This window comes from Nyctereutes procyonoides, unplaced genomic scaffold (assembly GCF_905146905.1).
Source record: "Nyctereutes procyonoides isolate TBG_1078 unplaced genomic scaffold, NYPRO_anot_genome, whole genome shotgun sequence".
In the NCBI taxonomy this organism is placed as follows: domain Eukaryota; kingdom Metazoa; phylum Chordata; class Mammalia; order Carnivora; family Canidae; genus Nyctereutes; species Nyctereutes procyonoides.
This window is the reverse complement of record NW_026575021.1, coordinates 17,884,267-17,911,181: the sequence shown is the minus strand read 5'-3', so window position 1 is coordinate 17,911,181 and position 26,915 is coordinate 17,884,267. Positions and strand designations below refer to the sequence as shown.

The following is a 26,915-nucleotide window of genomic DNA, read 5'->3' as shown; positions in this document are numbered from 1 at the left end:
AACCTGCTTCTCCCTCTCCCTCTGCCTGCCACTCCACCTGCTTGTGCTCTCTCTCAGTCATATAAATAAAATGAAATCTTGAAAAAAAATCTCAAGGGAGGAATTGAATTAAAGATAGTGTCACTGGAAACTAAGGAGCAGCATCACTGGGGGTACAGTAAATGGCAGAGAGAGGAAGTCCGTCCTGTTTGGGTGAGTGGAGGCTGTCATCCACCCCTGGTAAAGTAATTGGTTTGGTGATGTGAGGAGACACACATCTGAGTATCAAGATCCACAAGGATTTCCAGTGATGGATGGAGACATCAACAAGGTGGAAGAACTCTCTGAAGTTTCAGATATGGCTAGCCCATACCTTTGGGCTTGATACTTGGGCATAAGAGCAGAGGCCACGAGGGAGCAGAGCATAGAGTTGGCTCCAGTGGCTATCAAACAGACCATGTGCCCAAATTAAGAAGACTCTGCATTCCTGGAAAGACGATCCCTTGGTTTCTATTTTTTTAAACTGCAATAAGAAAAAAATGTAGACCACCACCAAAAATATCCAGATATTTGATTCACTGCTTTCTTTTCAGTGCTGAAAGATCGTGTCTTCTGTATTCCAAATGGTCTCAGATGAGAGAGCTAGCTAGCCTCTCCAACTTTGTGATTGGGGTGGCCCACAGATTCATTGCTTGAGACAAAAAGGATTCAATGCAAGGATAATTGTGAGGTATTGAGGATGGAGATGGAGGGATACTTATTATTTTTTTTTCATGACAGAAATTTCAGGACCACAGTACAATCCACTCACAAACTCCTTGTCTCCTACACAATACTGGAAACACAGATGTTCTTATTCTGTTTTTAGGAACATCAAAAGCAAGCAGCATTGCCCTAAATAAGAGGTCTTATTTAGAAATACAACGTCGATGTTCTGGGAAGCAGCACAATTTACTTAAGAACAATAGATAATAATTCTAGGTTTTGTATTCCATATATTTTCTACGAGAAGACTATATATTTACAGGGATGTGTGTGTGTGTGTGTGTGTGTGTGTGTGTGTGTGCGCGCGTATGAGTGTGTGTGAATCTGCTTGGGCTGCCACACAAAATGCCATAACTTGGGTGGCTTAAACAGGAATTTATTTTGCTGTAGTTTTATAAAGTCCAAGATTCAGTTTCAGGTGAGCGCTTGCTTCCTGGCTTGCAGATGGCTGCCTTCTTGCAACGTCCTCACACGGCAGGAGAGAGAGAGAGAGAGAGAGAGAGAGAGAGCTCTCTTGTGTCTTTTCTTATAAATATAATCAAGCCATGGCAAATGTCCTACTCTCGTGACCTTATCTAAATCTAATTACCCCCCAAAGGCCCCATCTCCAAATACCATACATTGGGGTATGGGACTTCCACATATGAATTTCGAGAGGGCACAAACATTTAGTCTATAACAGTTATATGAAATCTCTGGACCACTTAGGGGATTGTTCTAAATTTCCTATGACGATGAGCCATTTCTCAACCTTGGCAAGGAAAGGGAGTATCCAGCAATTGCGCCAATGATGGCGTAAAGCCAAAGACTCCCTTTACTATTTTTCATAACATGCCATTGCTACAGTAGCTAGGAAGAGAGGGGTCATGAGTATTTCCTCATCAGAGAAAGTGTATGCCATGCAAAAAAAATATGTAGAAAGTGCTTTTTATGTACAAGTTATCGTTCTAAGACTTTTTGGAGATGGTCTCAAAGCATGATTGTTTCCCTCAAGTAGTTTATCATCTGTCTGAATATGTGGGCCAGTTCGGCTGTTTCAAGGACTCATAACTAGCCTAGCAGGAGCAGCAGACCCATGTAAGGAGAAATGCTCTTAATGGAACGTAGGTTTTTGTGAAATGTATTTCCAATTTACCCTTAACGGACTTTGCTCTATCTCTGCTTGACTCACACTGATGTCTTACTTCACCTTGCTGACCTTGTGACACTGTGATCCTTTCAAGTCTGGCAGGCAGATTGCCAGCCTTTTCTGACTCTGATCCCTCTCACTTTGTTCTCCGTCTAGAAGGGAAGAAAAACATGTTTTTCCCCCTTGAAAACCAGAGGCAAAATCCCTTTGATGAAGGAATGAAGGAAAATACTTTGATAGCTTCTTGGAGTGGGGGGTGGGGAGTAGGGGATGGGAGGAAGCAAATGTGAAAGGTGGCCTCCTCCTTCCAAAGCATGATTTAGACAGGCTCAAATGAAACAAAGGGAGAGATGCTATGTTCTGCCTGAAAACAGTAATAAGAAGGGGAGTAGGAGACACAAGTAGATGAGAAAAGATAAGAAAGGAGGCGGGGAGAGAGCACAAGAAAGGAGAAGGTTGGTCAGAGCTCCGTGAGGAGTCAGGGGGTATTGATACAGCTGAAAAGTCAATTTCGTGTTTGATTTCAAGTTCTTTAATACGAACTTGTGTTGGGGGCTTTTTGAAAAAGCGATTGGTGGATATGCAGCATGAGGTTTAGGGCAGGGAAGAGAGAGCATGTATAAGAGAGAAGATGAAGCACATGGAAAGAGAATTTAGCAGCACTAGAGAATAAGAACCAGAGGAGTCAGGATAAATGCATGCCATCCTCTCCTACTCTTGGATTCTTAGAAAACTGGGGAGGGTAATGGTGGTAATTCTGGTTGCTCTCTATACGTGGGATCAGCATGGGGCTAAATGCAATTAAATGTGTAGGGACAAGAGGACCTAACTGGGTGGAAGCACTTTGAAGACATTCATCCTACTGGAATGTTGGTTATGTCTGGTGTGTGGAGTTTGACTTAAGCTACAGGACTTGCAAACAGACTCATCAGCTTCCTCCCAAGACCCCAGGTATTGTCCTCTCCTCAGATCTGTCCCAGGGCCTCTAGACTCCAAATATCAGAGAAAGTAGAAATGTCAACATGAATAGGGTATTTGAGTCAAACGAAGGAGTGAGGGCAACTAGTGCATAGACCCCGACCATAACAGTCTAACTCAGTGCTATGCATTTCCTACTTACAAAGGTCCCACTTTGTGCCAGCCAGTGTGCTGGGCACTGTAGGAGTGCTGAGAGGAGTCTTTGAATCCAAGAAGTCAGCTATCTAAAAAAAAAAAAAAAAAAAAAAAAAAAAGTCAGCTATCTGGGAAGAATCGCATAAGCTTACAAACATGATATAAGCTCGAAGAAGTCTCGTGTGAAAACAGTCTAAAGGGGGTTATAAGTTGTCAAAAGGGAGAGGGTTCTTTCCTAGTTAGGGAGTAACCAGACATAATTCATGGAAAATTATTTTATACAGACTTTAAAGGACAGATAAAGTTTTTACAAGCATTGATGAGGAGGAAGAGGAAGTGACATAAAAGATAAAAATCAAACTTTCAAACAACTAGCCACTCAAAGCAACAAAGATCAAAATAGATCTCAGAAGAATAAATCATCTGGTATTGTCTGCGGTGAAGGCATTTTTCTAGAAGTCACATGGACAGCCAAACGGATTGGAATTAGAGTACATCTCACTGATAGCAATGATACTCGTGATCATAATTATTGTCATTGAAAAAAAAATGTCTTTTAGGTGTTAGATACTTTAAGTATAGTATTTCATCTATATATAAAAAACCCAGGGGAATTATTATCATTTCATTATATAGGTAAGAAAATTAAGAACCAGAGAAATCAAGTTCTTTGCCTACTCTTATACAGCTAATTATTGGCACAGCCAAGATTAGAATCTGTCCGATACCCAAATCCAGTTTACCGTGCTCTGTTGCTTTGGAGCAGTTTCATAGATTTATGAAAAAGCAAACAGAATCAGCAATGGAAAAGCGTTTGATGTGAACTGTGTACTTAGGGCTACACTTTGAGCAATGACATATGGATCAAGGGTTGTTTGTAGTGAGTAGGCAAACTGTGGGTCAAAGCTCTCCTTTTTGTTGTCTTGTAAAATCTCATGTCCCTCAGGGTACCTCTCCTCACCATGGTCTCTCTTTCTCCTCCAATCACGTGGCTACAATGACCCTCTACAAGTTGATGATTCCTGAATCTCCAACTCCAGCCTTGATCTTGTCCCAAAGGACAAGGAGCACTATTTTACTTCTCCACTTGGAGATCTTAAAGATACTTCAACATGCAAAACTGGGGTGTTCTGCTTAATAATTACACTAAGTCAACAGGCTAAAACCCTGACTGTCTGAACACACTGGCCACTGTGTCTTAAGCTCAGTATATCCCACACTGAACATGTGGTCAGTAAGTCCCTGTGGTTTCGTGTCCCTCATATCGCTTGACTCTACATACAACTCTCATTTTCCATTAGCACTACTCTCATTCAGGCCACTTCCTGGACCACTTTATTGCAAAAAACTTCCTAAGTGGCCTTCTTCACGATCTTGTTCCCTTTTATAACAAGAGAGATGGTTTCTAAACACAAATGTGATTTTTATCAGTTCCCTCTTTGGTCTGCCGTTCTCTTAGGATGAGGTGTAAACCTGATTGAAAAGGTCTCTGAGATGTAACCCTGCTAACTATGCCAGAAATTCCCTTTACAGAGTAAGTTTTCTCATGTTTGAACTTTGTATTTCATTGAAATTACATTTCTTTTAGTTCTGTAAATATGCCATCAACCTTTCATTGACCAAGTTTTGAAAGAGAAAGAGTGAGGAAGAGGAATTCACTGGTAATTTTTACTATCTAAACAGTGTTAAAACCTGGTGATCTACTATTCCTGTCATATATATATATATATGACATATATATATATATATACATATATACATATATACATATATATACATATATATACATATATATATATATATATAATTTTTTTTTTTGAGCAGAGGGAAGGACCAGAGAATTACAAAAAATGGGGTTATTTGATAACTTTTCTCCTGTTTTTTACTTAGGGACATACTATGAGCATATTTTCATATTATCAAATATTCTTCCACAAAATTATTTTAATGGCTGTATATTACCTCACTCAATGAATGCACCATGTTATTTACTTTTGCCTGTGGTTCATTTTTTTTTTTAAATCTTAACTTTGGAAGAGTGAATAATCTGACACATGGATCTCACCTCCAAAGCTTATGATTTAACAGATGTGGGGTACAGTCTAGGCAATGGGGATTTCAAAAGTTCCTCTAGCGGCTTAAGTGTGCAGCTGAAATTGAGAGCCCTTACAGGAAAGATATGAGGTGAACTGCTCCTAGAATCAGGCAGTGTTTGTAAGTGCTTCTTAGTATTAACATAATCATTTGAGTTGCTGAATGAACAGTGCAGCTGATCCATTTCAGTTTGCCATACATGTAAAATTATTTTTTACAAAATTATTATAGGGCTTGGTTCATCAAAGTTTGTACTCAAAGTTTTCTGTTAAGCCATATGCAGTATACTAAATACTTAAAAATGGATTTTATTGACATAAAATCAGATGAAGAGGATTTTTAAGCTAAACAACATAACAATCAAACAATGAATTCTTCAGTGAAGTCTGAGTTGGTCAAATACTATGTCCAGTGCCTGGCATATGATAAACATTCAATTAGTATTTTTTAAATGACCTCATGCATTTAGTTGAATTTCATAGAAAGTCTGAAGTCTTCAACTTTATGGAGCCTTTAACTTTTTAATTTGAAAGGAGTTAATTATTGTGCAATTTAGGGAAAAATATTTCTTTGAGAATACTGTAGATTGAGAAGAGTATTTGGTATATTTGCAAAATGAGATAAATTTGAAGTTTCCTCCCTCTTCCTCCAAAAGAAGTCTGTGTCCTTGAACATAAAATGCAAATAATCCCTGTGCTGTTAATTATTGACAAGTTGTCCCATTTACAACCTAAGGAAATCAAGTAACAGATAGCCCCATACACTAACAAAAGATTACTAATTAACAAGCATTGCTTGAGGAGGATATAAAAGAATTACAGCATGATTTTCAATATTCTCCCCCCCCCATCATTGCCAACAACAAAATAACTAGCAACCATGAAGTGGGTGGTATCATTTTTTTCCATTTTCCTGCTAAATTTTTCTGAATCTGGGACAATGCATAGAAATGCATATGGAATAGGTAAGATATTTTGTATTTTCTTTTTTGTCTTTTCTGTATATGAGAGTTCTTAAATTTGGATTTTTTTCATTTGTCCTGATTTATTTATACTTCCTGTTCCACATAGAGGAAAAACACTTAACGGTGAATATCTTTAAATGAATGATAAACTTGTGACTCTACAAGAGGTTTACAAAATCATGGCGGTGCTTAACATTACCTATGAATGGCTTATATATTCCACATTGAATCAATGTTTTGTACTTTATTTATTTAGTTGATATACTTATTAACTTTGAAATATCTAAATCTTTGATATATATCTATCTCTATCTATGAGGCTATAATTCTTCCTTCACATATAAAATCCTCTCAGACTGGTAAAATAAGTAATATCTTTATTCTTTACTTCAGAAAAATAAGTCATTATTTAACTAAAGAAGAAATGGTGTGACCGGGATAGAAATAGGCAAGTGAACTGTGGTATAATCATGTTCAAAAGGAGGACTGAAATGTATTTTTAATCCTTTGATTTCCAAGCCAATTAGAACATCACAGTACAAGGGGGGATCCAAACAACTGGATTTTAGTGCTAGCTCTTCCATAAATTATTCTTGTTAAATTAGCTATTCTTCAGTTTCCTAGTTTTCTCAAGTACAAAATTAAGATGTTTTGATAGATGTTCCCTAACATCTTCTCAGTTGTATGGTTCTAAAATTGTATAGTTATACCTTAAATACAAAGTTGTACAGTTCTAAATTGTTCTAAAATTATATAGTTCTAACATTAACACAAACATTTATGTATAACAATGATGATAACAGTTGAAAACAGTTATCAGTTGAAAACATCAGTTGCAGTTGAAAACATCATTTCTCATGGAGTTTATTTTGCTTTCCAGCTTCCATCTTGGATTCTTCCCAATGTTCTGCAGAAATGAATTTAGTTGACCTGTAAGTTTTGTTCATATAAATGCACTTCAAATATGAAGTAGTGATAATTTAGTTAGGTAATTAAATAGACCTGAATAGCTCTTTGAGTTCTGAAAAGTGCAAAAGCAAATTGAAGAAGTTACTCATATTGATATTGAAGAGGTTGAACTGTTGGTCATGCCTTAGATATTAAACTCTTGATTCCTTGAAATTCCATGGGAAAAACCACATCAGATTTTAGAAACTCAAGATTAATATTGGATCAACGGTAACCACCATACATAAATACAGGAATTTTCCACATCATTACCAATAGGATGATACTACAATATTCTCTTTTCTGAATACTATATAAATCCTAGTAACAGATAATAGGACGTAAAATATTCTACCTTCTATTATTTGTAGAGAGTGCATTTTTCTTTTGATGCTATTCCACACCCCTGAAGTTTCTAATAAGGAAGTTAAGGGAAGCCTGGGTAGTTCAGCAGTTGAGCATCTGCCTTTGGCTCAGGGCGTAATCCCAGGATCTGGAATGGAGTCCCACAATGGGCTCTTTGCCAAGAGCCTGCTTCTCCCTCTGCCTGCCTCTGCCTCTCTCTCTCTTTCTGTGTCTCTCATGAATAAATAAATAAAATCTTTAAAAAAAAAAGACTGTGTCAAAAAAAAAAAAAAAAGGAAGGAAGTTAAAGTAGTGGGTTACTGCTACTACTTGCACCCAGAAACCTGTTAAAACAATTATTTGGGTCCATCCATGAACACCATCTTGGATTAAATCTTTTTTTTTTTTTTTTTTTTTGGATTCAATCTTGATCAGGCTGAGAGTAGCTACAGGTAGAGGTCTAATGACTAATTCTTTGCTTAAATTTATAAGGAACCATAGAATATAGCTATAGATACACTGTAGTGGGTAAGTGACCACAAAAGCAGGAACCACTCTTATGGGAAATCTAATCTGAGTTTTTAATAGATATATGTATATTTGGAGCGGGGAGTGGCAAGGTGACTGACATTTCTTTCTGGATGGCTAGAATCTATTTTTACATAAATTTTTAGCAAAAGTCACCCCCTAAACAGGTCACATAACAGAAAACCGAAACAAACAAAAGGTACACTTTAGAACATGCAGCTTGACATGTCTGATGCTGAGCATTGGTATGTATTTTTGTTTCAGAGCTACCATATTTTTTGCTCAGTTTGTCCAAGAAGCCACTTACAAAGAAGTAAGCAAAATGGTGAAAGATATATTGACCGTAATTGAGAAATCTACTGGCAGCGAGCAGCCCGGAGGATGTTTAGAAAACCAGGTGAGTGAATAATAATAATAATAATAATAATAATGCAATCCTACTGGGGTATTTAACCAGGTTTCCCAGGCAGAAGAGCAGATACAGGCACAGCATGAGAGATACATTTAAATATTTGAAGAGCAGTTGCATGAAAGGGGAATTAGATTAATTCTGAATTGCTGAAGAAGGCGGAGAAGAGTGGGTGCCTGTTATAAAGAAACAATATATACGCGCGCGTGACGACTAAGAGCTAAGTTTCTGAAGTTAGAGTATCTGGGTGACCACGAATATGTTATTTAACTTCTCTGAAATTTAGTTTCTGTATCTGTAAAATAAGGAATAATAATAGCTTCCATCTCCATTTCAGGGTTGTTGTTCATAAAGACAGATATAATAACAGTAATAGAAGTTACTTTTTACTAATCATGCAGTGTGACAGGCATTATTCTTGGGAGTGTTCTATACCCATCGATAATAAAAATATTTTATGACACAGAACATAGCCCTGATGAATCAGATGGATGTCCAGGGAGCCAAGAGACCCTCTCTGGGGCAGAATATCCTCTTTGCCTACAATATAAATTTATTAGATCTTTACAATAATCTTAGCAGATAAATGCTATTCTCCCTGTTGAGGAAGCTGAGGCACAGAGAGGTTAAATAACTTTTTAAAGGGAGCCCAGAATTCAAACTAGGCCATCAGGCTCCAGGGCTAACACCCTGAGTGGCTTCATTACACTGTACTCTACACTACGGTGACCCTGAGGGGTGTAGCACATGCTGAGGCTGCCAGAATTAGCAAATGGGCAATAACAAAATATGAAATTCACTTAAATTTGAATTTCAGTTAAACGACAAATAGGTTTTCTTTTAGTACAAGCATATCTTAATGTAGAAGATCAATAAATGAGAGTTATTGTTGTTTATTTTATCTCAATAGGAAAAAACTAGGAACTTTATAATGATTAGAGCTGCCCAATTATAGAACGAAAGATCCAAAAAATCTTCTGTCATGGTGGGATTGATGAGTGGCCAAAAGTCAATATATCTGGAATATTGTAGAGAAGATGCCTTTTTAAAGATATAAAATACTTTCCAACTCTGAAATTGGTGATTTAATAAAACTCCATGTTTTGCATCTCTATTTTTGGCTTGTCTTGCTAATTTAAAAACATGTATAAATTAAGCAAAATACTTTCCATGTTGCAACTTTACATCCAATGAGAGGTTCACAGTAATCTTACAGGTTGGTGATTTATCATTGTAAACTTAAAGGCATGATTTTTATGTGGATTGGGAATTGAAAGTCTTACTTAAAATTTCTAGGGTTCTCTAAATTTTAGCAGTAATAAAAACTAAATAAAAATTTCCAGAGAAGAATGAAACATGTGTATTTCTTGGAGGCATTCTTAAACTATTGGTGTCATCATCCGATTTTGGTAAAATTAGGGCAATATAAATAGTGGTTTATGTATTTTTCAAAAAGCTTATAGACATCACGGGGCCAAACTGCTGATAATATAAAAGGGAAAAATAAAATATTTCAAACATTTTGGTGGAGAATTACAATATTGCATGGCTCTCTTCCCTTTAAGATAAAGTAATCTTGTCTAACAGTCATGTGTATGTCTCAAGGTGGTAAACTAAAATTCCATTGCCCAAAAGTCAGGAAAGAAAGCTCTCATCAGGCTGAAATTAAAGATATTGGGATTTGTATAGGGGATTGTTTTTTAATCTGTAGTTCTAATTTGGAATAATAGAAAACTCTTCATGTGTTTTACAGAATCTCAAAGTAAACTTAATTGTCTTTCATTAAAAACAAATCTTTCTTATAGCTACCTGCCTTTCTGGAAGAAATTTGCCATGAGAAGGAAATTTCCGAAAAGTATGGACTTGCAGATTGCTGCAGCCAAAGAGAAGAGGAAAGACATAACTGTTTCCTAGCACACAAAAAGGCAGCTCCACCATCCATCCCACCCTTCCAAGTTGCAGAACCCGTCACCAGTTGTAAGGCTTATGAAGAAAACAGGGATATGTTCATGAACAGGTAAAGATCCAATTTAAAGGTAGATTAAAACCCCCAAAGGAGAGCAGTATCAAGCAGAATCTAGTATTGCTGAGACTTACAGATGTACTCTAAAACACGGAGAAGTGGCAATAAGGTTGCACCTGCTGAGGTCCTACCTTGGAAAGTTAGGTGAGCCATGTTAAGCGCAACTTTGTGCCTGGTCGATGTGGTACAGACCAGATGTCAGACCCACCGGTTCTTCCTTTAGTCTCTTGAGATATACTTTTGTTTTTCCCCCTTTTAATCTCTCCATTTTAGCTTGCCCAAGAATATTTCAGTACCACACAAAGTGATTCCTTCCAGAGCCAAATAGTTGGTGTGTCATGTTCACCAAATTGCCTGGAAATGAAAAATTTTTTAGAAAACCAAGAAAGCTTGAGGTACATAAGCATGGCCACCAGGTACTGAGCATTCGGGATGTTGTAGGACCGTGTGTGCTTGGCACTTCTGATCAGATTAATGCTCATTACCTGCCTTTAAAGTCTCCTGTCCTCTTTCACTTCATTCTTCTTCCCGTTTTGCAGATGAGGAAACTGAAGTTTAGAAGGTTAAGATAATTCAAACTGAGGGCTGAGGGCACAGTGCTAGTACATTCCCAAGCAGGGACTTGGACTCAGGCTCTCTGTTGGGGAATCCTGTGTCTGACTCTCAGTCACGTGGGTCTGGCATGCTGCTGTCTTGCACGCCTGAGCCAGAGAAATAGAGGGCCTGTCCTCACACCATCTCTGCTATGGAGACCGGCAAGGTGGATGATTCCATTCTGTACTGATGAGGAAAAAAAGACTCCACCGTTCTGATTTACTTAGTGGAGGTCCGGATTTACTGACCCTCCAAACACGTCTGAGTGTGCTTATTGAAAAGGACACCTTGATGAGAACCATAGTCTGCATTTCTGCCTATTTGGCTCTCATGATAACACGTGGTATTGGTGGTCAGATTGTTTCTCCCCCTGCGGATCTGTAGTCAGTACAATTTTGGTCGGCACGTGGAAAAAATATGACTGTTTTCTGACTCTTTAAGCAAACTCGAGTCCAGTTCTAGTAGTAGTCCTATTTTTATATGTTTGCAACTCTTACAGCTCCTTTTCGTTTCATAGGTACATCTATGAGATAGCAAGAAGGCACCCGTTTCTGTATGCACCCACGATTCTTTCTTTGGCTGCCCACTATGGCAAAATAATTCCACCTTGCTGCAAAGCTGAAAATGCGGTCGAATGCTTCCAAACAAAGGTATTCTATTTGCACAGATATCTGAACCAATACTTTAATCTGGCTATGACTCATTAAGGCCAAATGAAGTTAAAAATGGAAATATGCTTTGCATGCAGAATACCATGTTCAGGATTGAGCGTATTTCAGCAGTCTGATATTCTTTGGGCTAAAATAGCTAGACTTGCTGTTCTGTGTTCATTTCTTTGGCCAGAACATTTTTATGACTAAGGATGTGAGTTTGGGAGGAGAGGGGATAAAAGAAGACAGGGGTATGGGTGATAACATAAAGGAAAGAGAGAGGAATAGAAGGTGAAAGAAGATGGGGTAGAAGGAGCAGGAGGAGAAAAGGAGGCATAAGGAAGAAAGAAAAAAAGAGAAAGAAACTACGACAAATACTTTATGCTTTTGATCCTTAGAACAAATGTGAGGTGTAAACATTATCTAACAAAAGGAAACTTGGGTTCAGAGAAATGAGTAGCTTTCTTCGGTTCGGAGAGCTAGAATAACATCCAGAATTAATCACTTGCCACTGGAAGTCCTTCAAGAAAAGTTTCCTAGAAACTGTGACTATTCCCACAATGTCGGACTGTGGCATTCTGCTTTTGTGACCGAGCAGACATTTAAGAAATTATCAGGTTTCAATTAATTATTTTTAAGATTTTATTTATTTATTCATGAGAAACACACAGAGAGGCAGAAACACAGGCAGAGGGGGAAGCAGGCTCCATGCGGGAAGCCCGATGTGGGACTCGATCCCGGGACCCTGGGATCATGCTCTGAGTTGAAGGCAGATGCTCAACCACTGAGCCACCCAGGTGGCCAGGTTTCAGTTAGTTTAAAAGTACAGTTGTTTACTTGTTATCCCTAGAAGAAAGTTATAATGTTCTTGTTTGAAGGTATTTTAAATAAATCTGTCTGGCATAGATATATGTATAAACCAGCCTAAAAGAGAGAACGAATGAATAAAGTTTTGTAAAAATATAACCCACTTATAATTTTAGTAAAATTTTTTATGGTTTCATGTTATACCTGTATCTGTTTTTTTATTGCATCCTCTCCTAATACCTTGTTTCTTCTGGATCTAGACATCATTGATTACAAAAGAATTAAGAGAAAGCAGTTTGTTAAATCAACATATATGTGCGGTAATGAGAAACTTTGGACCTCGCACCTTCCGAGCCATGTAAGTTTAAACTGTGTCTAGGGAAGAAGGTGAGATGTGTAAAACTCCCATTTTGCAGTTTGAGCTCATTCTCATTGTCACTGTCATAGAGGATGAAGAAGGTTCCTTTGCTGAGAGCTAACGCAATTTAGATCACGAAATCTCAGGACTGGAAGGAAGCTCACCGATAGTCTGCTGCTAAAGCACTTTTTAAAGCCTACCTAATTCACCTCTGTCTTACATTCTATCTTTGTTGTTAGGATACAGAATAACAATAATAATTTAAAAACCCAGTTAATCATCTAGTTCAACCTCTTCATTTTTGACATGTGAATAACCTGAGACCCAGAGAAATTAAAAACCATTTACTCAGGATGCCTGGGTGGCTCAGCAGTTAAGCGTCTGCCTTTGGCCCAGAGTGTGATCCTGGAGTCCCAGGATCGAGTCCCGCATCAGGCTCCCTGCACGGAGCCTGCTTCTCCCTCTGCCTGTGTTTCTGCCTCTCTGTGTGTCTCTCATGAATAAATGAATAAAATCTTAAAACAAAACCAAAAAACAACGATTTACTCAAGACCACACTGCCAGTTATCAGAGCCCAGTGTTCTAGGTTCTGATCATAATTTATTTTCCTTATACCCAGGTGCTAGGTCAGTGGTCTTGAATTGTCTGTATCCTGACAGTTGAGACTTTGGCTTTGGATGTAAAGAATCAGAATCACCAATGGTTTCAGGCCGTGCTACACGGCATGGCTACCACTAGCCACATGCAGCTCCTGAGCATTTGAAATCAGGCTGATGTGAATGCAGAATTGTGCTCCAAGTGTAAAATATACACCAGATTCTACAGACTTTGTATGAAAAAGAGACCATACCATATCTTCTTAATAGGCTTCTATGTTATTTGCACATTGAAATAATTTTTTAAAAGAATTTCTTAATTTGTGTATGGTTGACACACAATGTTATGTTAGTTTCAGGGGCACAACACAGTGATTCGACTTCTTTACACCGCACGCTGTGCTCATCACAAATGTAGCTACCGCCTGTCGACACAGGATGCTGTTACAATACCGTTGACTATCCCCCTATGCTGGCCTTTGATTCCCATGGTTTATTCATTCCAGAACCAGATGCTCATATCGTCCACTCCCCTACACCCATTTTGCTCATGCTCCAACCCCCTTTTTCTCTAGCAACCATCAGTTTGTTCTCTGTATTAATAGGTCTGATTCTGTTTTCTGTTTGTCTATTCATTTGTTTTATTTTTTTAGATTCCACATATGAATGAAGTCATATGTTGAAATGGTATTATTTTTGATATGTTGGGGGCCAAAAATACTATTAAGGTGAATTTAACTTTTTCCTTTTTACCTTGTAATGTGGCTACTAGAAAATGTTAAACTATGTAACTGGTTTAAAATGCTTTTCAACTTTTATGATGAGACATTTCTAGTGTAGGAAAATATCGGAAATGCTAATTGAAGAGTGTTAAGTACATGCACCCAAGGTTCATTTATTTGTTTGTTTGTTAAATTACACATTTAAAAATATTTTACACAGTGGAGATCTAGGTTAAGGTTTTTAATCATTAACTTAGTTTTCAAGACTGAATTTTCTTTCTTGGAATAGGTCAGATTTTGCTTTAACTACCTTACAACTCTATTAGAAACTTAGATTGAAGGCAGCCTGGGTGGCTCAGTGGTTTAGCGCTGCCTTTAGCCCAGGGCCTGATCCTGGAGACCTGGGATCGAGTCCCACATCGGGCTCCTTGCATGGAGCCTGCTTCTCCCTCTGCCTGTCTCTCTCTCTCTCTCTCTCTCTCTCTCTCTCTCTCTTTGTCTGTCTCTTATGAATGAATAAATAAAATCTTTTAAAAAAAAAAAAAGAAACTTAGATTGATTCATGAGCTGCTTTGAGTTTATCTTGCTAATAAAATATAAATTAAAATATTATAATAATGACCGTATTTATCATTTACTATACATAAGTGATTAAACTTAAATGTTAGAAATTCATAAAGAAAATCTACCCTTATCAGGAATAGTAACAATACCAGTTGCTCTAGGGAGTAGTGATCTCATCTAGACATCTCTTAAAATTTAAGGAAACAGGTAGAAGATACAAGAATTTTTACTTCTTATTTCCATTTTGGGCCACACTACATGGCTTGGCATGCTGACCAAGATGTTTAGTCTGCTCTACTCTCTTGCCTCACCTCATTTGATTTGCACATACACACCCCTCCCTGTATTCCCAGAAGTATTTTTTTTCTCCCAAGTAAGAAATGATTATTATTCTCATGAAATTTTCTATTTCTTAATTGCTTGTCCTTTTAATTTTTTCCCACCCACTCACTACGGTGTTTCCAAACACCCAGCATCACGGATGAGCAGCCAAAAAGATAGATTTTATCCCAACTCACAGGAAAGGTTTTGAAGACAAATCAATCATGTCCAACCTATTTGTGGGGACAGGTCAATCTGGAGAGCTGTTGCCTTCAAAGATTGGGCTGGAATTCACAAGACTTATAACTTTCTCTTTTTAGACAGTAAGAGCACTTCAGTTCTTTCTCTTGGGAGCAGCAACTATACTAATACCTCTAAATATTATTTAATGTTGGTAGGTAACCAGGACTGACTTCTATTTCCTCCCCCCCCCCCCCCTTTAGAACGGTTACCAAACTGAGTCAGAAGTTCTCCAAAGCCAATTTTACTGAAATTCAGAAACTGGTCCTGGATGTGGCCCACATCCATGAGGAATGTTGCAGAGGAAATGTGCTGGAGTGTCTGCAGGATGGGGTAAAGAGTCTTGCTTCCTAAAAAAGAGATAATCCCACTTCGTTTTCTCTCTTTTATACTCATTCTAAATGGGAGAAGGCTGTCTGAGCTGTTCACAGGGGAGGCACCTAGCTGGCTGAGTAAAGTCACAGACTTCTTGATAGTAAGACTGAAGCCATCTTTTGTGGACCTTTCACTTAAAAGGTGCTTCCCTTTCGTGAGACCAGTGCTGACTCATTCTCTTTTTCTGAAGGGGATTGAAAACTCCACATAGGATCTAGGGATGGGGGGGGGGGGGCGCAGACTCTTTCACTTTTAACAGATTTGTTGTTCTACCCATTTATTATTTAATTTAACAAATATATATTGACTACTCTCTGTGTGCTAGACACTGTGAAGAACACTTGTTATGAAGGCACCAGTTAAGCGCAAGGAATTTACAGTCTGATGGAGATGAGACACGTAGGGACTATGTCCTGTTTACTGTTATCTCCAAGGGCTGACAGCATGATGCCTGAGACACAGAAGGGGCTCTACTGTATGTATCATATAGAGATATCTATTATATGAATACGACAAAATAACACAAGAAACAACAAAGATAATACCAGAAGCCGTTCCACAAGGTACAAAGCTAACCATGCCAAAGAGAGCTGTGAATAAAGAGCTCTAGGAGAATTAACAACCAAAACCAAAACACCCTCCAGTACAGAATCCTCAAACATGTCATAGTCACCATTTAAGCATTGTGGCATTCATCTATTTTGGGCCAACCTTAGACTTCCTAGATACCCTTCAAGAGGCTTATCTATCCCCAGTTGCTCCCTCCCCAGTTCCTGGTGATATACTTTCTTCTCCAAGAAGGCTTAAAATCATCGCTCTTAGATATTCAAATGGCTAGAAAAATCTGGGCTTGAATGTGGTTTCCAAATTTTCCTTTTGGAAAATGCTTATTTGAGCCAGTCCCTTGGCAGTTTGGCTGAAAGAGTCCTGGAAGTCAGCCAGAAGCTGAGGCTGTAAGACAGGCCTGAGGGCGACAGTCTCTGAGCACAGGCCGAGAGCCTGATGTGAGGAGCCAAGGAAGATTCCCAAAGACAGGTTTCCTATTTCACTTCTTTTTCCCTCTAAGAAGTTTCTGCTTGCATAGTAGGGACCATAATTAGAACATTTTGTCTTTCTTTGGAGCTAGTTTTCCTGGTTTCAATTGACAATTTTACTCATTTCTATAGGCATTTAAAAATTATTTTTCAATTTTTGGAGCTCATAAATACCCTTTTCCTTTAAAGTGGAAAAATTAACTTCTGTATGGTATGTAAATTGATTTTAATGGCTGAATAATGCTTGCTATTTGTCCCTAGTCAGAATGTATAGAAGTTTTAGTCCCTTGACAGGGATGTATAAGCTCTGCTTTATTCTATCCACTAAGGGGAGCCTCCATTTCATTATCTAGAGCCTGTCCTCTGGAGGTCATAGCGAGTCACTGCAGATTGTGCTGAAAAAGGAGAGGAAAGTTCGCTCTCTATGTTAGGACATCAACACCAAATGTTGTCCAGTAGCAATTTCAACAGTAATAGAAAGATATATACCAATGTGCAGGCCATTTGGTTTGAAGAGTATATCTCTCTTTCGTTTTTAAAATCTTTCTAATCCAATGAAATAGGTTTTAGCTGACAATTATGAAAAGAAGAAATGAACAAATGGGGGTAGGTGAAAAGGAGTGAGGAAAGGCAAAGTAGGGAGGAAGCACTAAGATGGGAGACGAGGTAAAATGTCTTTTCTCCATTCCTTCCTTATCTCCCCCTTATCTTCCTCCCACCCTTGTATCCTCTCTCCGTCCCTCCTTCCCTCCTTCCTGTCCTCCCTAGAACTGGCCCTGAGGTCCTGCATTAAAAAAATAAACCTTTACAGTTATTCTTAATTTTTCCTATTAACAGGAAAAAATTATGTCCTACATATGTTCTCAACAAGATATTTTGTCAAGCAAAATAGCAGAATGCTGCAAGCTGCCCATACTTGAACTTGGCCAATGCATAATTCACGCAGAAAATGATGGCAAACCTGAAGGCTTATCTCCAAATCTAAATAGGTTTTTAGGAGAGAGAGATTTCAACCAATTTTCTTCAAGGGAAAAAGATCTTTTCATGGCAAGGTAACACACTCTGTAAATGTATGTTCACATAAGTAAAGATTAGGATGCAGCTGACAGCTTTGTGTGGCTGAAATGGGAAATGATGGCTATGGTTTTTGAGCTCAGTATGTGAGGCTGGTGCTAGAATGTTCTGAGCCCAAATTATTTAAGCAGGTAAGTAGAGATTAAGGAAATGGGATCTATCTTATACTGCCAAGGCTTTCACTATTGCCGTTATTAACTGAAGTTATATTTTATTTTGTATTGATTTCTCTGGGATCAGAAGCATTGCCATCTTTGTATGGATTGCTCATAAGAAGACCACCACTGAGCTTCCAAAAAGATATGAATATTTTGTGATAAGAAGGGTTCATGGTTAAGGATGTGCTTTTTCATTATGCATGTTTTAAGAACTTCCCCCAAAGCGTTACTCAATAGATAGTGGGAGATAGAAAGGCTTTTTTTTAGAACAGTTTGTTGGCTATTTATTTAACGTATGTTTTATTTTTGTAGAAAATCAATACATATGTAAGAGATACTTGCAGTATAGTAGTTCATTGTATCCGTATAATTGATAGGACATGTTTTCATTCTATTTGCCTTCCAGGAAAGCAAGTGGTCCAGTTAATATATTTTCCTTTATAGTGCAGTGTGTAACTACGGACACCGTCAGAGGGGGGATTTTTGCAACTCTTAGGATATTACGCTTAATGATCTGCAAGGGTCTTTATAAATGTAAGAGTCTGCTTCTAATGTAAGAATGAAAATAATGGCCTAGTTTCCTTTTTAATATTCCCTAAGGATATCACTCTACCATTGCTTCCAGGTTGGACATTCATACACTGCTTGCTCTGCTAAATAAAATTATGCACACAAGAACAAAGTCCAGATTGAAGAAACCTGCATGGAAAATTTATCGGTGGCAGAACTAAATGTGACTTACATCTTGGAAATACAATTAGAAAATCCAAGAATTATCTTTAAATTTACCCATCCACGCATCCAACACGAATTGTTTGTTTAATAGAAGCAGTTCTTTACTTAGAAAATTTCTTTGCAGTAGAAATTTTCTCAGCTGGGAATGATCCTCCCTTGGATCCTTGTGTAACTTCCTTCACCCAGGTTCTGTTCCAAAAGAGCTGCCCAAAGAGACATTTCTTAACCAAAGCTGTCAATCAGGAGTCACTTTTCCCCCTCTATCCTATCTTCCTTTATTTCTCACTGATTTATCACCACCTGAATTTGATGACCTATTTCTTATTAATGTATGCTTTTGAGAGGCCAGGCATTTTATCTTACACATATTGAATCCTTACTGCTTAAAGAAATGCTTGCATAGAGTAGGGCACTGGAAAAACATTTGTTGAATGAATGACTGGCAAGCTCATAATTGAAAAACCCAGGTGAAGAGAGCAAAAGAAAACAAAATATTGTTTTAGAACGATTGGAGGGATTGTGATTTGTGTTAATGGTTTTACCATGCATATAGTTTAAGTCATAATTTGATTTCCAGGTTTATGGATTTGAATGTTAACTTTTGCATGGCCTGTAACACAGGAATGAATTGTCTCTTATTTCATTAACATGCTTTTTTATACATATTTCAGATTTACTTATGAATATTCGAGAAGACATACAAAACTTGCTGTCCCAGTTGTTCTAAGAGTCGCTAAAGGATACCAGGAGTTATTGGAGAAGTGCTCTCAGTCTGAAAACCCTCTTGAATGCCAGGACAAAGGGGTAAACTGAAAAAGGGAGAGTCTGAAAAACTGCATGGATATTATCCATTAAAAATGTTGTTTGTTTGAAGGCAGCTAGCTATTAACTAGTCGCCAGCTAGTTATATCTAATCAGTAGTCATCTACATAGTAATTTGTTATTAACTAGTAGTTGACAACTAGTGGCCTATTTAGAAGTGAAAATGTTAACTAAACGTTCCTTGACGCATAGAAGAAAAGTAATATTCATTTTTAATAGCTCCAGAGAAGCCAGAATTCATACAGAAAGAACTGTAATCCTTTATACAAAGATTGAATTCTGTCATCAAATAACTTTGTGATTCACAAAATTTTAAATGTAATCTCCCCAAAGTCCATTTGCTTTAATTCTCACCGTTCACACTTTACTACCTTTCATATAAAAAACCTCTAAAAATTGTTTTTTTCCTAAGATTAGTATAATAGGATAATACATTATCGATTAATTTCTACACACAAGGTTTTGTGTCCAGGAAGAGAAAAAAGTACATAATAATGCTTGTATTTTCAGGAAGAAGAATTAGAGAAATACATCCAAGAAAGTCAAGCACTGGCAAAGCGAAGCTGTGGCCTCTTCCAGAAACTAGGAGAATATTACTTACAAAATGCGTATGTTTTTTAAAACAGCATTTTTAGTGATTTAAAATGATGAACTGGTGAGGGAATTATCGACCTAAACTAGTCACCCGACGCTGCTCTAATTTCAGCCCCTATTTCAGACTGAAAATCAGTGTAATCTGATCACCCAATTTTCCTTGGGTGAAAGTAGGCATCCCCATCTCCCCCATCTCCCTCTTTTCGGAAGGGAGAAGTCTGCTCTTTGGTACTGGCTGGGGTTCCCCAGATCATGTAGATTGTTGCAGGAAAGACATTTATTCTGTTACAGTGTGTCAGAGTGGAAATACCGAATTGATCAAAATTCAAATCAGTGAAGCTTCGAGTTTAGGAATGGAAGTCAGCCTACCCTCCAGGGTTTGTTTTCGTTGCGTTATGTCGATGTAATAGAAGCACGGGAGGAGGTGGTTGTCAGAGAAAACACATCTTGGAAGGTGGTCCAAGTACCATGTGGGATAAAACGAATGAGCTGACTTCATGGCTTCCAGTACCAAAAAGGGGTCTTTGAGAAGGAGTGAGGCGTCCAGAAGCTCCTAAATGACTCCGTAAGATTGGGTGAAAAATGCCTCTTTCAGGTTTCTTGTTGCTTACACAAAGAAAGCCCCTCAGCTGACCCCGCCTGAGCTGATGGCCTTCACCAGGAAAATGGCGACCGCAGCAGCCACTTGTTGCCAACTCAGTGAGGACAGACAACTGGCCTGTGGTGAGGGAGCGGTGAGTATTTTATGTAGTCCCCCTCTGTTTCTGCCCTGTTTTACTTGAAATAGTCCCTTAATTCCTGTTTGGGGGAAATGGTAAAAACCACTATGGAGATGGCTTTCCTAGACTTGCTCAATTTGGTACAGTTGGAGAGGGCATGAACTTGGCTCTGGACTGTTGGCACATGGCCAGCCTGTCCTCCTTCTAGAATGGCTGGTGGGGGCACAGCCAACGTACCTACTACAGTTTGAGCAAGCTCTGTGTATGGGAAGGATAGAATAACCAACACATCATTCATTTCACGATTTCTTCTTTTTGTTCACTAAATAATGTTAAAAAAAAAAGAAAGAAAGAAAAGAAAAGAAAAACCAAGGAGTGAGCCTGTTGTACTTCAAACTCACCCACACCTTGATGCTCTGCATCTTACCAGCCGCCTTTCCTGAACCAACGTGGAGACCATCACTTCTCCCTAATAACAACACAGCAATTGTTCAAGATTGTGCTAAAGACCCAAACTGCACTTTAAAAAAAAAAAAGTATTATCATTTAGCTATTGTAATACTCTCTCTTGAAATGCCCCATTACCATCTTCATTTTATAGATAGAGAAAATGCGGCTCCAAGAAGTTATGTTAGGACCGATGTCTTCCAGGTAGTAAATGGTAGGGTTCATATCTGAATGCATATGCTTCCCGGAGCCCAAGCTCCAGCACCCAGTGCCGTGTCTGCTTCAGAATTTCCTTGCTGGTCACACATGCCTCCCTCCACTGCCGCGGTGCTATTAGCCCATTGACTCTAGTATACACATGTGTCTCAGTTACTCCGCTCTGTACCCAGGAGCACTGAGTTTGATCTAATGGACACAGTGAAAAAAAATGTTAATTGAATTTTAAAAAATAGAAAGCTTCACTTTTGAGAGATGAAAATTAGTCATTTTATTTTCAGCCATACTAATATTTTTTGCCTTTTATCGTATAATCTTATTATATTAGGGATGTTTCCCCCCCTTTAGCAAGGTAAAGAATGTAGAACAGGCTAAGTCCTTCTGAATAATAAAATGACTTCCCAGTTATTTCAATCATCTTCACTTTCTCATGTCACTAGTCTCATACATAAGATTACAGGCTGAATTTTTTTTTCATTCTTTTTTCCCTTAAAGTCACAACAGTGAACAAAATTGTACATTTATTGTTGCCCTTTCCCTCTCTTTGATGCTGAGGGCTTCTGTGCTAGCTAGTCTTATGTCTTGGAATTTTCCACCAAGAGTTAGGAGTGAAAGAATTCCTGTGATTCAGCATCATCATTATCATTTTATATTCCACACGTTGCGAGGCAGCAGGGACACAGGATGTTGTAACAGATCAGGAATGTAGGTTCTGGAGGCCTCCTGCCTACATCCCCATCCCACTTTCACCACTTGTTAGCGGTGTCACTCTGGAAAGCTAGTTATATCTCTAGGCTTGAGCTTTTTCATCTGACATTTGGGAATAAGAATTGTACTGCCCACATAGGATGACTGTCTTAAACGAAGTAATCCTTGTAATCCTTGTAACTCATTCAGCACCAGCCTGATACACAGTATGCACACAAAACGTGCTGGCCCTTATTACAACTTATTGGTATGAATTTAAGAAATATTTCTGAGTGTGGATGGTAGGAGGGTTCTACATCAGGAAAGCCTTCAAAGACACACACATGCACACACACCCGCACACACACACATACTTTAGCCTTATTTCTTTTCTTTTTTTCTTTTTAAGAATTATTTATTTATTTTAGAAGGAGAGAGAGAGAGAGAGTAGGGAGAAGGTGAGAGGGAGAGGGAGAGAGAATCTCTAGCAGATTCCCCACTGAGCACAGAGCATGAGACCGGGCCAAGCCCACGACTGTGAGATCATGACCTGAGCCTAAATCAAGAGCTGGACACTTCACTGACTGGCCACCCAGACTCCTCGGCCTTATTTCTTTTCAATTAGGATTATATATTGGCTGTGTGCATGCACGTGTGCATGTGTGTATATATACGAACATGCTAGGCTTATGCTGCTCCAACCTTCAGAAAGTGATTCTCTGGACCCCCAAAATAAAGTGGAAAGTTCAACTAGAAATACGTGAAAATTTTAAACCATGTATTGATTTCCTAGGTCAGGGCAGATAATTTCTTCTCCTTTGAAAGTATGTATGTAAGTGGAAGAGTTTTCAAATAGCTGACACAGCTAGCTGCAAGGACTATCAACACTACCTATGGAGTATCTGCCACTAAATGGTGAGGTCTATTCCAAACAAGTGGATAAAAAGAGAATCCACAATGCAGCAACACGTGACCCTACAGAGATAGCAAATTCTTCTGTAATAGTAATGACAAATTACTGGGCATTAAAAGTCACAACAATTTTCTGGAAACCTGAATCAACTTAGTGGCTAATGCTGAATCTCCTTGCTTCCTTCTTTCTCATTCTCCTAACCAGGCTGATCTTATTATTGGACAATTATGCATCAGGCATGAGGAGACTCCTATAAATCCTGGTGTCGGCCAGTGCTGCAGTTCTTCATATGCCAACAGGAGGCCGTGTTTCAGCAGCTTAGTGGTGGATGAAACATATATCCCGTCACCCTTCTCTGCTGACAAGTTCATCTTCCATAAGGATTTGTGCCAGGCTCAGGGTGTAGCACTACAAACAATGAAGCAACAGTAAGAAATTGTTATTTTCTGGCATGGAGAACACCAGCAACACTAAATAGTAGCTGAGGTTTCTACCTTGCACCCAACAACCTTGGGCTCGTTAGTAGAATACTATTGCCCCAAAGCACTTCAAGTGGCTTTTAACATAGTTTTGTCTCGGTGTCTTCACAGCCTCATGGAACCCAGGTTTGGAAAGATACACTAGGGCAGTCAATTTTTTTGTTTGTAAAGATAGTTCCATTGTAACTATTGTTGTGTTACGTGTTGGGACCGAGGGAAAGTGGACAACCTATTTTGGAGAATTAGGATATGTCTTTGTAGTAAGTTTAAGTACTTTTTGATTCCAAAACACTGGGAAAACACCACTGAATCTTTTTTCACACTATTTACTTTTTGAAGAGAATAACCATAATTGATTCAGCCGAGAAGTGTGCGTGATATGAGGTGGAATGCACAATTCATTGTGGGAGACATTCTGTAATGGTGATGGTAATCCAAGTCAATGGAACCTATATTCTCCAAATTCCCATACATTTTAATACTCACTTGCTTTTGAAATGGTCTTCCTTCATTTCGAAAAACCTATTCCTCCCTTTTCCTCTGTCACAAGCTGTGTCGTGTTCCAAGGTACAATAAGAATACTGACTCCCTAATAGGGAATAGTTTTCCCTATTCCCCCATCAACATGAATTCCAACATGAAAGTGTTGCTAAATGAGTAGTGCAGGTGATTGGTGGGGCCAACGCGCAGGGAAGAGTGCGATGATTACGGATGGCAGGAGTTTGGAAATCTGGGCATTTGAGTATGGAGAGGACACACTTTAGAGTGGAGAACTGGAGACAATATTCTAGGCAAGTAAGACAAAGATTGTGTCTTCCAACATGTAAGTATGGTAGAACTATTTGCACTAATCCCAACCCGTGGAACATCTGTCTATTTCTAGCTTCAGCATTTCATCAGAAATGGTCTGGGAGAAGCAGGGAGCCCGATGAAAAGGGGATCGTGACCCAGCTGAAGGCAGATGCTTAACCAACTGAGCCACGGAGGCACCCAACATTCTCTAGATTTTATTGAAATTATTTAATGAGTTAGAATCTAAGCCTTAAAGGAAAAGTTGGGGTTCCCCCCTTAACAATACCAGATGAAGGATTTCTGCCTGACTTAATATGTGTTAGATGTGGTTCTTTATAAGGTTTTTCATAATGTACCAGACTGGTTTTGTTCAAGGATGCCACTTGAATATATCTGAAAATTTAACCAGAGAACATTCCAAAATAAAATCTTAATTGGAAAATTAAAAAAATTAAAAATTAAAAAAAAAAGGCCTTCTACAGAGTGTATGTTGTAAGTCTGGTGATGGGTTGATGCAGTGAGGGCTTGGGGGGAGGAGTGTGAGGGCTTTAAAAATTCTCCGCTAGGGAGGCTTTAGAAAAATACCTTTGTATAACAGACTTCTCTTTTGTTTTATAGATTTCTCATTAACCTTGTGAAGCAAAAGCCACAAATAACAGAAGAACAACTTGAGGCTGTCATTGCAGATTTCTCTGGTCTACTGGAAAAGTGCTGCCAAGGCCAAGAGCAGGAAGCCTGCTTTGAGGAAGAGGTACATGCAGCTCATTTTCACACTGAAAATCTTTGGGAGGAAACTTTCTGTAATGAAAAATGAAAAGAATATTCCACACATCTATAACTTTAAAATAATGCCAGAGAGATTTCAATGTATTCAGAAACAGATTGAAGGATTTTATGACATTTAAGAAATAATCCCAATTTTCTCACTAAATATTCGGAAGAAGAATGATTTTTTAATGTGTTAAGAGAATTAGTAAATTTATTTATTTTCTGGTAGAGGAAACTATAAAGTGAATATATAATTAATTGATGATAATTTAGACAGTTTCTGGCCTAAAACTGATCAATTTAGCTAAAAGGATTAAAAGGATTTAATAACAAATTAATTGTGCAAACAAGATATGGGAAGATATTTATAAAAACTATTCTTGAACTCCTTTAGGGGCATGCCTTAGTATTCCAACAGAGTAGTAATTAGGAATTATCTTAATCTTGTTATTTAGTAGTTTTGTAGTATTTAGTAGTTTTGTATTTAGTAGATTTGTAACTTGCTACATTTTGTAAGTCTTTAGTTTATGTAACTAGATATATTTGAATATAACGTCATTATAATTTTAAAAGATATCCTATAATTCAGTCTTTTCGCCAGGTACACAATTAATTGGTATGTGTCTGTCTTTAGTGGAAGAGGGTGGAACACAGATGAGCAAATCAGATAAAACAAAACTGATAAAATAGGTTTGATGAAAATCATTTCTGATAAATATGATACAAAAAAGATAAATGTCCCTTGATGTGAGAAGACATTCATTTAGATGTAGAGACCATTAGGGACGCCTGGTGGCTCAGCGGTTGAGCGTCTTTCTTTAGCTCAGGGCATGATTCCAGGGTTCTGGGATCAAGTCTTACATTAGGCTCCCTGCAGGGAGTCTGCTTCTCCCTTGGTCTGTGTCTCTGCCTCTTTCTCTGTGTCTCTCATGAATAAATAAATTAAAAAAAATGTAGAGACCATTAACACACAATGGCTGAACTTTCTTGCAAACCTTCCAATTTCTATGGTTGACTTGTGGAGGAAGATGAGGAATGGGCTGAAGATTGGTAACAGCTTGGAGATTGATATAAGAACAAACTATGTCTACTGTAGGTTTGAGTGGATTTTTTTTTCTCTGACTTCCATTGCCCAGCATGTTGGCATCAGAGATGTACCAGAATTCACCCCTACACAGTGGAGGGTTAACTGTATAACTGACACAGTCATCCATCTCTTCATCTAATGATTCTTACTTGTTTTTAATTTTCAGGGTCCAAAATTGATTTCAAAAACTCGTGCTGCTCTGGGAGTTTAAATTACTTCAGGTAACAAAAATTTCAGACAAGGGTAAATATAATGATCATTTTCCCAAAATAGCGATCCATCGTGAAATATGTCCTAAGACCTATCATTAAATGCTTCTCTTGGACAGCCCCGGTGGTGCAGTGGTTTGGCACCGCCTGCAGCCTGGGGTGTGATCCTGGAGACCCGGGATCGAGTCCTACATCGGGCTCCCTGCATGGAGCCTGCTTCTCCCTCTCCCTCTGCCTCTATGCATAAATAAAATCTTTTAAAAAAAAATGCTTCTCTTAAAAACAAACTACAATTCAACAAAAAGTTTATTTTAAAAACAGTAGAACAAAACTGTGCCCACAATGGTAAATCAGTGAATCAGCAACCTCAAAATTCTCTTAGGTTATTTCTAAAGTTTCAGAGAGCACCATCAGAAGTCCTTCCCATCTATTTCGTTTTTCTCTGATGTAAAATAATAGAACCAGTCACCTTCTGCACCCATTCATTGAATTACTACATAATATATTTTTGTTTGTGTTACAGGGGGAAGAAAAGAAGCCAGAACAAGTCTTTATGGTTTGGTGTGAATCTTTTCCTTTAATTCTGAGATAGTGCTTTTTGTGAATTAATGAAATGATGAAGACTTTAATGTGAGATTTCTCTATCATATAAATAAA

At 38.2% G+C, this 26,915-nt stretch overlaps 1 protein-coding gene across 1 annotated transcript; it reads left to right on the top strand.

The window, feature by feature from the left end:
* The first annotated feature begins 5,929 nt into the window (after nt 1-5,929).
* On the top strand, nt 5,930-26,915 carry LOC129520522 (alpha-fetoprotein). The gene is made up of 15 exons (XM_055341550.1): nt 5,930-6,044; nt 6,925-6,976; nt 8,130-8,262; nt 10,080-10,291; nt 11,409-11,541; nt 12,609-12,706; nt 15,353-15,482; nt 17,396-17,610; nt 19,197-19,329; nt 19,858-19,955; nt 20,537-20,675; nt 23,128-23,351; nt 24,813-24,945; nt 26,216-26,270; nt 26,782-26,915. The coding sequence occupies exons 1-14, from the start codon at nt 5,960-5,962 to the stop codon at nt 26,258-26,260; spliced, it is 1,830 nt and encodes a 609-aa protein (XP_055197525.1). The 5' UTR covers nt 5,930-5,959; the 3' UTR covers nt 26,261-26,270; nt 26,782-26,915.

What these genes read in the sequence shown, in the direction of transcription:
- LOC129520522 (XM_055341550.1), top strand. Translation starts at nt 5,960, where the DNA reads ATGAAGTGGGTGGTATCATTTTTTTCCATTTTCCTGCTAAATTTTTCT. An exon ending in TAGAAATGCATATGGAATAG is followed by an intron (nt 6,045 to 6,924) that starts GTAAGATATTTT and finishes TTTGCTTTCCAG; the next exon opens with CTTCCATCTTGGATTCTTCC. An exon ending in TGGCCTGTGGTGAGGGAGCG is followed by an intron (nt 20,676 to 23,127) that starts GTGAGTATTTTA and finishes TCTCCTAACCAG; the next exon opens with GCTGATCTTATTATTGGACA.